The sequence below is a fragment of the Falco punctatus genome (assembly GCF_963210335.1).
Source record: "Falco punctatus genome assembly, chromosome: 12".
Taxonomy (NCBI): domain Eukaryota; kingdom Metazoa; phylum Chordata; class Aves; order Falconiformes; family Falconidae; genus Falco; species Falco punctatus.
The window spans coordinates 22,635,222-22,649,210 of record NC_137592.1 but is presented as its reverse complement, the minus strand read 5'-3'; the positions used below and the strand labels follow the sequence as shown (position 1 = coordinate 22,649,210).

Below are 13,989 nucleotides of genomic sequence, written 5' to 3'. Positions count from 1 at the left end.
AAAGTAGATGGAATGTTTTTTTGTTATTTTTTTAGAGAAGAAAAAAAAAGTCCTTGAGAGATTTTCCCTTCATCTCTCTTCTAGTTGTTGTCTTCTCTTTTTAGCCTGTCCAAAGCATCATGACCTTTGACACGGTACCATTGCTGAGGGCTCTTCGGGAGCACAGCTTTGCTGGTCCAATGCATTTGAAAAGTTATATGCGCTATCTGAATGGCCTTGATTTGTGCTTCTTTCCTTCGAGTGTTACCTGCCTCCAATGTTTACCTATTTCTTAAAGCTGATTTCTATTCCAAGCTCAGTTAGTGGCCGTAGGGACCATATGCAGCTCACATTTATGCATCCAAAGCCAAGTAAATAAGCTGCAGTCATGGGATCTAGGAGGCTCTGGAATTCTCTTAGTTAACAGTGATTTGGCACCAAGAGATTATGCAGCTAGTCTTCTGTCATTGCTGCAGCATATGGCCTGTAGTAGGGCCTGGGGCCTCTCTGTCTTTTATGCAGAATTAAAGCAAGGTAACCATGGAGTGAGGAATGTCTCCTGCCCTGCTGTGCACTTCCCTGAGGAGAGGTGGCCTAGAACAAAGCCCAGCTGTGCAGAAGCTGTGTTGTGCAACATGCCAAAAAGCAGAGCTGTGATGGCTCTGGTGTGAGCACAGAGGGTCACAGGCATGGGAAAAAGGAAAGCACAGAGCTTGCTTTTAAGTTTAACGAAATGCAGTACTTTTCTTGTTTGTTAGATTTGTAGCCTTAGAGGTACATTAACTACTGTTACAGAGACTGGCTAGTAACACTAGAGAGTTGTAACTAAAAAGTGCCAGAAAGGGGACACCCTGGAGCTTTTTCTCAGAATAAGCCACATTATAGAAAACAGTGTTGTTTACCAGTTACTTAGCATGTGCCTTTGTGGGCACCTTGCCTCTGCCTGCAACTATGGCAGTTGCCTGCTTGGGCAGTAAACATGATTGGTTTCAACCTGCTCTCATTTTGAAGGTTTTCGAAAGGACCCCAGATTTTGTTAGGCGTCTTTTTTCTGCTCTTTGTTCTTTTTTTTTTTGTTTTTTGGGTTTTTTTTTTTTTTGTCTCTCTGTTCTTCCCTCATTCAATTTTCTTCTTCAAATTAGCCAGTAAATCAGAGAGGAAGTAGATTTTTATTGTTCTTTACCTGACCACTCCCACCCCATGAGCTAAGAGTCATAATACATAGCAAGTTTTCCTTCCATTTTTGTGTTGTTCAATGATTGGTACATTTTCCACAGCCTGCACATTTAACACACTTATAGCTGTTTTAACAATACAATCTCTATCCTTTTTGGGGGAAAGAAGGAAAACAAAGCAGGAGTTTCAAGTTAATTATGGTGTTGCTAGTGCAGGTCAATCTTCATCTTGTATTTTTATGAGCAGCAGTCATCTCCCTCTTTCTCTGAGTAACAATTATGTCCTGATCTTCCACTAGACATGTCAACAATAGATTGAGACAATTACTAATGCTACTAGAAGTGATAGGGTTTTTTTGACACAGCGCTCTCCATGGTGGTGGTCCAGTGCTAGTCTTTACTTGGTTGTCTGTTAAGAATTCCCCATCCAGATGTTGATCGGTATAGTATATCCACCAGCCTCATTGAATTTCACAGTATCAACTCCAGAAACAACACAGGCTATAATATTCAGAAGAATGATGATACAATTTTCTGCCTTTGTCATGTTTGCATTTATGGGTACTATCTTTACCCTGACCTCCTGTTTCTCTGTCCAGCCCTGCCTGCATCCAAAAGTGACTATCCTCCCTCTTTTCAGAACTTAAAGTTAAGATTTGATAGAGATTTTTGATGGTTCCTTGGGCTAGGCCCTTGATTACTTAGCAGATATGTGGTGATCATTGTTATTCTCTGGAATTTCTAATGCAGAGCTCCTTCAGGATAATTGGAAGCAATTGGAGCAAGCAGGTGCACAGCCACCAGATTTTTGTCATTGTTGCTCTGATCCTGTTACATTCCTGTTGCATTCAGTGGGAATTCATGGTCATACCTGGAAAGAGACAAAGTGAAAGCTTCCTTTAATCTGCACTGCAAAATGACAAGAGGCGGGTTGACAGTAATTTCATGTGAGAGCTTCAGTGCCATTGTTTGATTAGATGTGAGCGTTCAGTGATGCTGGAAGTATTGTTTATTTTTATATAGGAAAATCAAAACATTGCTAAGTCTCACTGAAATCAGTGGAGTTATGTTAACTTACACCAAGGAAGAATATGGCCTAATGTATTAGAAAATATTTTGTATCTAGTCTCAGTCATATCTTAGTTTATTTGAACTCATGCAGCTTAAGCATCTGACTTCTTATGAGACTTTGACAGATATTTGTTAGGTTCTTACACTTTACGGTCAGCCTCATAAAATAAAATGGCGCAGTAAATTAAACTTGGAGTTACTTTGCCTAGTTTTCCATCTACAGTATAGGTCTGGGTTACAAGCAGTGCAAAAGCAGGCTTCTTCTAGATGCACTTGCTTCCATTATTGCTGAAGTAAGCTTTTGTAAGAATATAAAGTGGCGCCCATTTGAAATCTAACCCCCTTTTCTATGCAGTACTTGATCTGCTTCAGTGTAAGAATATCTGAAGTGGGCTGGACTCTTCAAAACTAAAGTATATGAAGAGTTACAAAGAGCCTTCAGGTGTCCCCTGTCTGAGCAAAGGCATTCCCATTGATTACAGTCTGCAACAGTACTACAGAGAGTGATAAGACACCTTTTTATAATTTCTTTTTTCTCAGAGGTTTTCTACAGGTGGGGCCAGTGGAATGGCAACAGCCAAAGAGTATGCTGCAGGTAATTAGTTTGCACTCTACAAAGTGGCTTAGATAAGCAGTACCTCTCCTCTGAGTACATATGTTATAGTGAGAGTCCCCAAGGCTGGGCTTCACTTTCAGTTTGTCCCAGGGTTCACTTCCCTGTTTTTCTGGGTGCTTGAATGTTGTACAGATTTAATACCATGAGTATTTGTGTGTGGATAGTTTGTTTGTTGGATATTTTGTTAACACATATGACACGCCCCCCCCCCCCCCCCCGCATATTAGAAGGCTTTAAGATGTCAAAGAATGACAAATAAGCCCAAAGTAGTATTTGGCAGATTCTACTTGTACTTATTTTTGGGACCAGTGCTTTCTACAGAGGTTAAAACTCAGACAAACAACCCTATCCTAATTTATAGAGAGCAAAATTCACTTCAGGGTGGTAGACCTGTGATATCCCACCAGTAGGGAGAGTTTCTCATAGCTGCTATTGGTTAAAATAATTTATATTAGTGTGTGCTGTGCCTCTAGTGTTTCCAGATGGAGAGCTTTGCTAAACAAAATCGTTGCATAGGGCCAGAAGTAGGAAAGAATGAGGGTGTTGGAGTAATGTGGCATGTATCCTCCTGAGCCTCCCATTGAAATCTAGCTCCATATTTGTCAAGCAGTATGCACACCAGCATCTCCTTTTCAGTGAAATCCATCTGCATGAGTTCAGTTGCTTTCAGCAAGGTCAAATCTAAGGGTTTTGGATTCATAAAACTGGTAATTCCATTGACCTTGTCAATTTCAAATATGTTGGCAACCAAGACCTGGTGTCATGTCCTCAAACATATACAGAACAGTAAGGCTTCCCAGTAGTAATCCTTAAATATTTTATCTGAGGTAAATGGAAAGAAGATTTCAAGTCTTCCCTGTGTCTCTCTGCCTTTCTTATACTCACTTTCTGTTCTTCAGAGAACCCAGGATTAGGTAAACCATATCAAGACTGCTGCAGTACAAGGGCATGTGCTGAACCTTTTTCTACAGTGTTGTTTCGGTGTCATAGGATAATCCCTGTGCACAGTGATTCCACCTTTGGGGACTGAAATTGATTTTCCTTACCTTAGCATGTAAAGATTTGACCTTTAGAAGCATTAGCTGCCAGAGCATAGCAGCACCAGATGAGGAAGACATGAAGGTAACAGCTTTTAAAGTGCTGGAAATGTATTTTAAGGTCTATTAATGCTGGCATGGAGTGGTGAGCTATGTTGGTTTGTTCTCATTCAGTGTACACCCTGCTAGAAGGCAGAGTCTGTAGGAGGCTTTTGCTCTTTGTCTTGCATGGTCAAATGTCACAGGCTTCTCTGTGCTCCTAGTTAAAATCTGTGTGGGTATCGTGGCTTGCCTAACTTTCTGATCACATCTCATCAGATGGTTTGCTAATTTGATATTGGACAAACTATTCAGTCTGTGTGTGACAGAGAGAAACTGTCACACTGAATACCTGGGCATAAGTGAAAGCCTGTGAGAGCTGACTCTAATGGTCACCCATGCTGTTTAGATAACTGAAGTCCTGTTGTTTGCATTGCTGCATGTGGGAATTAGTGGAGACACAGCACATGCTTCTATCCTTTTAATTTCCATACTGCTTGGCTGTTTACCTTCAGGACAATACCTGTCTGATGACTGATTGAGACGTTATCAGGTAACCAGAGGTTGTGCTGCTTTGAGGAAACTTGCCCCATTCAGTGAGGGCAGTTAAGATGTCAGCTGAATTGTCAAAACATGGTTTTTTCATTGTATTTATAAACAAATTTTGTTTTACTTTGTGGAAACAAAACCTGTGTTGCAGTTTTATTTAAACAATTTACTTTTTGTAGTTTTGAAAAACAGCTGACCTCTTTGGTTAAGTGGTTCAAGGTATGAGGAAAGAGCGTATTTAGACAGTGATTTTGATTTTTGTTGTAGCCTGTTTTTGTTTGACAAGAGGCAAAACTGAAGGAGAGTTCATCACTATGCTTGAGGGGAGAAGCCAGAACAGACCTTTAATGTTTCGTTCACTTTGATATTATGAGAGTTTCTGAAGAACCTCAGCCAAAGTTAAATGGCTTGTTAAATGCTGGTGTTCCTGCTCAGCAAGTGGCCAAACATATCCCTGTTGAAATACACAGGACTAGAAAATAGGAGAGGGAAGAGACAGTAGTATTTGTGTTACAGGTAGGAAATTACATGGTGTGGAGATATTTACTGCGTGTTCATCTGGGGAAGACTTGGGACTTGGATCACAGCTCTTAAAATTGTCTTGCCTTTAAGGCAACACTGCAAGTACTGTGCTTAGGCCAGTGAAGACTATTAAGAGCTGCATCTGTGAATTCTGGGATTAGCTTTGGTACCGTGAGACAAGCTGGTCCTATAGCTACTGTCAGAAGTTCACTGTAGATTTTCATATCTTCCCAGTTGTTCACACTGCTTCTTTACCAGCTTTGAAGTGACATTCCCCTTTTTAGCAGGGTTGGTCCTGTGTCATTAGAGAAACTCTGGATTCTTTCATTGTTGATTCCAAATCTAACAGAATGTGTTTACTTCTTTGTTTATGCATTGGTATTATCATTAAACTTCATTGGTGGGAGAGCTTGCCAGGACTGAACACCAAATGTAAATGGAAGTAGATGTATTGTTGGAAATACTGGTAAACAGTTTCTGCGTGGTGGGGAAGTTACTCTTGTTTTACTGTGAGAGCTCTGAAAGGTGCTTCAGTTTCACTGCCTGAATAACCCATAGGCTGAATCCGAAATTCACATTTTTTGTTAAAATGGCTTTGTTTGTGCCTCTTGCCAGTAGTGATTGTCTGGCTGAGCAGGGACATCCGCTTTGACACCAAGAGTGAGTGCTGCCTGTAGGAGGTTGAAATTGTAGTTTCCGACCTGATTTATAAGTGGTTTATACTTTAACCTTTCCTGTTTAATTGTTAAATAAACTGTTTAATGTTTAAAAAGTAAAATTCTTCTGATAATTAAACCAGTATGCAGGAAAAGCTGAGCACAGCCACATCTTGGCTGAGCCTTTCAGCATGTTCCCACAGTTCAGATCCCAGTTCTTCTACGAAATAAGCTTCTGGTTGCAGAGCACTGTGAGCAGTCACCTTATGATTGTATTTTTATATCCACTTGTCTCCTATTCACAAAAGAGACTGACGAGGTGGTGGGGAACATGCGATGGGGAAAAATGCTGGATAATGTTGGGGAGACAGGTACATGGCCTGGCAGAATTTTCCATGTTCTTATTTCTACTGTTGCTGTGTTACTGTGTGGATCCAAAACTGGAAGATGATTTATGCAGACCATATGTGCCGCCTTGATTTTACATTCTGCTCTGGAATACACCTTGTTTGTGGTGCTCTGACACTTGGAAATTACAAGGGTCCCCAAATAGTGAGAGTCATCAAACACACCTACTTTTAGCTATCAAAAATATCTGGCTCTTTCTCTTTGGCTGTGGGGCACATCACTAAGATCTACACTTAGTTGTAGGTAAAACAGTATTTTGTTTTCCTTTTTACTATAAATAATGCAGCACAGGAGTGGGAATCAAAGGAGTCTGAAGGCAAGTGCTGATGTAAGCTTCTTGCCCTGCAGCAGCCTTCTACAGGTTATTGGGAAAAGTCCTTCCTCTTGCTGCATTCAGAACATGTTAGAAAAATCTTGCAACAACAGAGCATACCATAATCAGAAAGAGAAGATGACAGCATGCATCTGACAAACAGCCAGAATAAGAGGGTGAATTGCATCCTTTCTGTTTCTGTGATGTGTACAGCATCTTCAAAAGCACGGTAGTAAATTTTTATAGCTGTGAGAGGCAGAGATGAAGACGAATATGTAATTCTGCCTCAGTGCTATGAAGGTTAATATTATGAGCAGCCCATAGCAGAATGGCTGTAGCTTGAAGTAGCAAAACAATGCAAAGTGTTTTTGGGGAGCGGAAAAAAAGTCCCTAATCAAAAAAAACCAAGTACATGTAGATGAAGATCAAAAAGCAAGGCTGTAGATGGTATTCTGGCTGATTAAAAAGTTGCAGTGTTAGTGAAAGGTGTTGAAGTGGGTAAAATAAAAAGCAATTAGTCACCAAGGAGCCTGTGGAAAAGCAAGATACAGATTTGATCAGCCTCAGAGTAGTTCACATGAGAAGATGGGAAAAACAAGTAGGCAAGAAGAAATGGAGATAGGCAATTTTAGGAGCTCCTGAGAAAGGGTAGTGTAAAGGGTCTTGAAAATTGCTGTTGGCTGCTTTGTGGCAGTGTCTTCTAAGCTCATTAGCAAGTTAGTGATGATTTTACTGGCACAGTTACCTTGCTGGATCTTTTCTTGCATTTTGCATGTTTTTTTCTCATACTTTATTGGAAGGGGTTGTTCAGGAATGCTAACTCTTAAAAAAATATAATATATATATATATATATATCCCTGAATACTTTCTGCCATGCAGGCATGCTCCAGAAATGGCCATCAGTGATTCCATCTGGATTTCTGTGTTTTTTGAGCAGAGGCCTCCATGCATCATATACCCTGCTGTTTATAGAGGTGGCTGTACATATGGCATGGAATCTCAGCCAGGGTTTGAAACTGCCTGTGCTATGCAGGAGAGCCTTAGGATTTGAACTTCATTTATGGAAGTTGTCCATGGGTCTTGGAAATGCCCTGGCTTTCTGTGGCCAGAAGAGATTGCTAAGCATAGAGGCTGGGAAACAGCCAGGTGAGGCACTGGTAGCAGCAGCCTCTGTTATATTAACATAGTTGGGAACACAGTTACCTTTGCTTGCTTTGCTGAACAGTAACTTGTCAACTACCTGAGGTTTCCTTGTGACCCGTTGACAGTTAGGAAGCACAAATGGCCCTTGTTATAACTAATTATTGCATGAAATACACCAGGTAGTATGCATGTCAAAATACTGAGCAATTCAGGTGAAAAAGGATCTGATCTGTAGCCTTGAAGAGGGTCCTGTGATCGAGAAAGAAAAGAAATAGTCTTCTAAGATCACCACTCACTAAGATAAGATTTGTATGTACATCTTATACTGACCCCTGATATGTAGACCCTTCTTTCCAAACACATCTCAGAAGAGACATGGAAGAGAAGTGTTGCTCATAGCAAGCAAGCGCGAATGCTTTTTTTTTGGCTCTTACTTCTTATGCCCGCAAAAGCAATGGTGAGATTTTTGGTTGTGGTTGAGGGTGTAGGGACACTCTGAAAACTCATGTAAAAGCTCCCTGCAGGCCCAGGCCTGGTGACCCTGGAGTCTTCTGCTTGCCATGTATCTCATAGCTGGAGAAGGAGTCATCTTTTTATGACCAGGGTTAAGACTGCAGAGTAAAACCCAGTGCCTTCAAGGAGGCCACGTTAGGACATACAGGAGCCAACTGCTTTGTTCTGAGCCCTCCAATCAGCTTATATTCAAATATCACTAAAATCAGTGTGGTGACTCCTGTGAAATAAGAGTGGTAGACACCATCTTATTACATGAAACTTCATTGCTATCACGAGGGTCTTTTCAGCAGCCTCAGCAGAACTGTCAGAAATATAGAAAGGCAGGGCTGACTGACAGTTTCTCTCCTCAAGGTGATCTGTGTGAATACATGTCAAGGAAAATTGACAGCAGCATCTGGAGGGTCGTTATCTGGGATCATCTTTTCCTGTGATGTGCAAGCTCTAATAGCTCAAGCAGTTTTCATTAGTCATTTTTCTACTGCAGTAATTAGACAAGAACAGTTTTATGTAGTACAACTTAGTCCCATCCACAGCCCATGGTCTGGTTCTGATGGCTTGTTCTCTCCTGAATTCAGTGGAGTCTTGCTTCACACACAGCGAAAGTGAGCAGGGTCAGGACAAGGCAAGCTACAAGGCAGCTTGCAAAGGATTTCCCTTGCATGAGAGGAATTGCAGGTTTGACCAGAGCTCCCAGAGCCTGGCTCTTGAAGCTGGGCATAGGCTGATGTAGTTGTTAGGGGTTGGTGCTCCCTGTTTGCAAAGTGTAAGTTCAACCAAACTGGTCATGCTCTTGAATTGAGACTCTGTATTATGGTCGTGTTCTAGGCACAGTTGGCCTGTTTTCAAGTCCTGCACAGAACCAGCAAATGGGTGCACACAACCATTGCATGTACATGGGACTTTTTCAGGAGATCACAAACCGCTTTATAAGTTCAAGTATTCACTTTGTAGATGAAGCCCAGAAATAGTGAGGGATTCCTGAAGACTAAAAAGCTAATGAGAGGCAGAGGAGCAAACTTAACTAACAGTCTTGTCAACTGCTTTGTCATTTTTTCTAAAAGGGGTTTGCAAAAGAACCCAACATTAAACTAACATTTACAGGTGGCTGATTTTGAAGTGTAAACATCTAAACTAGCACATTCACTGTTCTGCCTACCATTGACCAACTTTTTGATATGTTTGTTTCCAGGAACACCTGTCTGGTTCTTTGTGAAAATTGCTCCAATTCGAAATGAGCAGGATAAAGTGGTTTTGTTTCTTTGCACTTTCAATGACATAACAGCTTTCAAGCAGCCCATTGAGGATGATTCATGTAAAGGTTTGTCTTTTTCACAATTATATATTCATGTTGCTTCTGTTTCTTTGCCCTGGTCTTGAAAGAACTGAAGTCCTTTAAATACCAAAGTCAAAGAATTAGATGTTAAAATAGTTTGTAGCTATGCCATTGGGGACTGCATTTGTGCAACGAATGGTTGCTGGTTTCTTAAGCAAATTGGCTCTAGCCAGCGCTGGAAAGGGTCATTGCTAATGAAACCCCCAAGTGCTTCAGGAAGCAGACTTTACTCAGCAAATAGGTGCTGCTCTTCCTTGTAAATTCATTATTAATCCACACTCCAGAGTAGCCTTCAAGGAGTCGCGATGTTGCTAAACAGCCTCTTTGATGTCAGAGAGAACCGCAGGATCTTGGGCCCTGTACAAGTTGTGCATGAAACTGAGGAATTAACCCTGTTTGGGTCTAGCAAAGATCTGAAGAATTTCATTCTGCCTGACTTGATGTTACTTACCATTATTATGGTATTCCTTACATTAAAGTTCTGGACCAGTTTCCTTTAACACATGTGAAGAAATTCCCATCATCTTAAATTGAATCAGGTTTAAGCTGTCCTGGTGAGTGAAGTAGCATGACTGTGTTTTGCTGTTAACCCTTTGCTGAGTTACACCCTGGAAACCTGGAAGCAAACTCAGCTAAGACAGCAGCATGAACTTGCACTTGGGTTAAGATCCTGTCAGAAACAAACCTTTTGTACCCATATGAAGAATTACAGAGACTGGTGTCCTCTGAGGTAAAAAAAGACGTAAGTTCTCCTGTTGTTTGCATTTTTGTAGTATTTAATAATATTTGTAGTATTAAATTAAACAGGAAACTTACTGTGAAGGTGAACTGATTTACATTTATGCTTGAAATGTTATTCTTTAAAAACATAATTTCTCAAAGTGGAAACACCTGCTACCATGAAAAATGAAGTACAGTCTTGACAAACATACCTTCTTCCAGGCTATGTGGGTTATTTTTTTTTTCTCTTTTTAATGCTATTTGTTTGGTTCTTCATTGCTTTAATTAAACTAAAAAATTATGTCTTCTGAGAAAGGTTGGGTTTACAGTATATCCCACCATGCACCCCCCACCTAGTAGTCTTCATTGTATCCTGATGGGGACTGACAGCAAAGATAAATCAGCATGATGCAGTAAAGCTGCCTATGGTTTATTTGCTGGGACAGAAGGCCCTTGCTTCATTTAGTCAGTTGTCAAGCAGAAATTTCATTCAGGGGTGGTAGCTGTGTCTTTTCTCTTTGCTTTTACAGGAGATCCTTAATGTGATAGTGATATGCGCTCTTGTGCAAAGAGTTTTTCCTTCACTTTCAACACAAGGAAACACTGTAAATTTTTTGTTTTCAAGAGATGTATGTTGGAGGAAGGGAATGCTGATTTTTTTTTTAAATCTCCTTTGGGTCTTGAAATCATGCTGTTCTTACAGTGATTGTGCTAATTCTTAGCAGTTCCATATCTAAAGCAATATAAGCACTAAACCTACACCTAAGTGTACCAACTTGCAGAGGAGTTAAGATGATAAGCAAAATTTCTTCATCTGGCCCATGGAAACTGGCTAAGTGACTAACAGAAGTTGCAGACAGAACTGAGTGTATTATTTAGAGGCCATGGATTCATAGCTCTGTACTCCTTCCCTGAGTGCTATGTCTTTATGTACAGAAGGGTTCATGCACTAAATGAGTCTTCCAAATATTGTTTCTGAATCTCCTAAGATTAATGAATTTGCACCAGTTTCATGCTGGTAGAGAGTTCTCTGTTGCTGTATACACAAATCAAACACAATATAAATGAAACTGCACATTCTGTTCTAAACCTTAATTTATCCTCAATACCTTTCTTCTATAAATTACTTGCTACAGACTAGCTTTGGAATTTTCTTGCATGCATCTCAGGAGATGATACTGTACAGTCATCGGATGGCTAGATGAGGAATTTCTTGCAAAAGAGCCAATTTGTCGAAGAATTTTACATGCATGACTATGTCTTTAATATTAGATCTCATTGTGCAACAGTATTTACCATGAGGGGGGAAAAAGGCAGGTATGGAGTGTCAAACAATTGTCTGTAGTGGGCTCTGGGATTCATGGAGGGGAAAAACATTGTTGGAAGATCTTAAAGAAGGTAACATTGTATTAGCTTCTTCTAAGAATCAGTGCTTTTACAGACCTGAGCTTTGAACAGGGCATATTCTTTGTGCTATGTACAACATTACATAGGAATTTTGTAACATGCTTTTGAAGGATAGCATTTTCATAGAAATGTTTCTCATATTCTAAACCCAAATGAACTCCCAATCTGAAAATCTAAAACTGTGAACATAGATGTATTGTTTAATTGAAACAACTGAAAACTGATAGCTAAATTGATTTATTTTTCCTTTTTCACCTTCAGCTTTTATCAACTATTTTTGTTTTACTGTGTTTATATGTGAAATGTTTCCTGTGCATATGACTACTTAATATGTACTAGGCTGCCTGCAAATGCAGATATTTTATTAACATACATGCTATTTGCGTAGTTGAAGAGTAGCATAGCATAAAGTATTTAAGTTATTCAAAATCAGTGCCTGTGTGTCTATGTAGAGAAATACGTTATGTAGTACAAGAACATGATCAATTTAAAGAGCAACTAATCTGTCAGGCTAAACCTGCCTAGCTGCGGTATATCTTAGTTTCCTATCACATGCTGGCAATTTGAAGCATGATTGTTCAGCTGCAAATGATGTAGTGACTCCATGAATGAAAAGTGTTGAGCTCCAATGTCAGGTGTTTGACTTGTACACAAAAATGAATAGGCATCTTTTATCCAAAGGTGACTTATTGATACAGGAGGTCTCAGTACCATTTTTCATTCTTAATATTTTTTTTATTGATAATATCAGACATTGGAAGAGATGAAACAAAATAATTCTAAAGTCATGTAAAAATAACTTCTGATTGTAGTCTTTGTTAATTGATTCAGATAATTTAGGAGATGTTTATTTTATGACTGCCATAGAAGCTAAGTAAATTTGCTTTTAAACGCAGCAACTTTAAAAATAGTGCATTCTAAATAAAACAACTTAAAAATAGTTTGTCAGTGATTGTGATGATATAATATTTTTAAACAGCCTCTTTCCATTCTTCCCCGTATGCTTGCCCCTTTAAAAAAAATCAGGAAAAAATAGGTTTACTTGAGTAGAAGTAGGAAAAAATCAAGCTATAGCAGAGCTAAATTTGGCTTGTGAAGTGATAGGTCACCTTCTTAGCTGAATTTTAGAGTAATGCTATATTTGGAATTCATGCATTTTGTCTGTATATGTCTTTTTTTGGTTTGAGCTCTAACACAGCAAGTATGAAATGTTTGAGAATAGTGTATAAAGTGAAGTGCATCACTTTATGAAAACAATTTATGCAGACAAATACAATCTGTGCCTGCACTCTGATTAGCTAGTAAGAAGTTTCCTTGAACAGCTTTTGCATGTAAGAATACAATGTGAACATATTCAGATGCATCTATGCTGCTTTATAGAAGTTTGTAAATTATGCTTTGGATCCTAATTTTTGCTTTTGATACTTTTCTTTTTTAAAACACAAAAAGGTGATTAAATTCAACTTCACTGAATCATATAGTAGAATAGTTGTTAGCCTCCTAGCTATTGTAACTTCCTGTGCTTTGTAGCAATCATCTGCAGAGTTATCTCCTCTGCAGAAGAAGCTTTATTTCATTTTGTGGCTAAGCTGTCCTTTGCGTCACAAGCAGGGCTACACAAAAAATACAGTATTTTGATTGCCTCCATCTTAATTCAGGGAAAACTCCAAATGTTTCCTTTTTTCCTTTTTTTTTAATTTTGTTTTTTTCATGTTGCTGCTGTCTGATTTTTTGTTGTTTTTAAAGATGTATTTATATAAGCAGAGCCAATGTTTGAAATATTTTGATTAAGTTATACTTTACTTTCATCTAGATGAAATGTTTTCTTAAAAAAGGAAACAAATGAAAGGGAAGTGGTGAGTATATTATGAAACTTTGGTATGCTTTCCCAGTCCAGATGGAAAAATAAGACAGTTTTAGTCATGAAGTTTCAAAGGCAAGAAGCATTAAGTCTGCAGAGAGGCATGATGAATGTAAGCAGGAATCTTTGATGTGCAAGAAAACAAAGGTGGTTTGAGTGGAGGCAAGAACTACTAGAATCCTGATTTACTCACATTTACACAGTTCTATGTGAACACAAGACCCATGAACAAATGAGCTTATTCTCTAACAAGCAACAGCTCCTTGTTCTAACTCTAGGGATTTCGTACGTCATGGAACAGCAACTTGGTAACAAGGGTTGTGTAACTGCCACGCTTCCTAATGTTTGAATTTGAGTCATTATGATCAAATTGAGGAGAGTGGTAGGAAACAACTACCTACAAATCAATAATAAATGTTGTTGTGGATTGAGTATCAACAGATCATGCTCACCTCAAAATACCGAAAATTGGTTTCTTCAACTTAAGGGCACTGTTAAATGAAGCTTCATCCCTTAAAGAAGAGAAATCTTGATGAGTTAAACATCACATCACAAAGATTTATTTCAATACCACATTTCCCCATGAAACAAAGCCCAGGGGACAGCTTTTGTCCCTGTTCTAGGCATCTTGTCTTCTTGGGTG

At 39.2% G+C, this 13,989-nt stretch overlaps 1 protein-coding gene across 2 annotated transcripts in view; it reads left to right on the top strand.

The window, feature by feature from the left end:
- The window catches only part of KCNH1 (potassium voltage-gated channel subfamily H member 1), a 210,184-nt gene that overhangs the window by 29,119 nt on the left and 167,076 nt on the right, over window positions 1-13,989 (top strand). For both annotated transcript variants that reach the window (XM_080407942.1, XM_080407943.1), the window contains one exon: window positions 9,215-9,343. In XM_080407942.1, coding sequence (XP_080264068.1) covers window positions 9,215-9,343 — 129 coding nt within the window. The remainder of the gene's footprint in view (window positions 1-9,214; window positions 9,344-13,989) is intronic.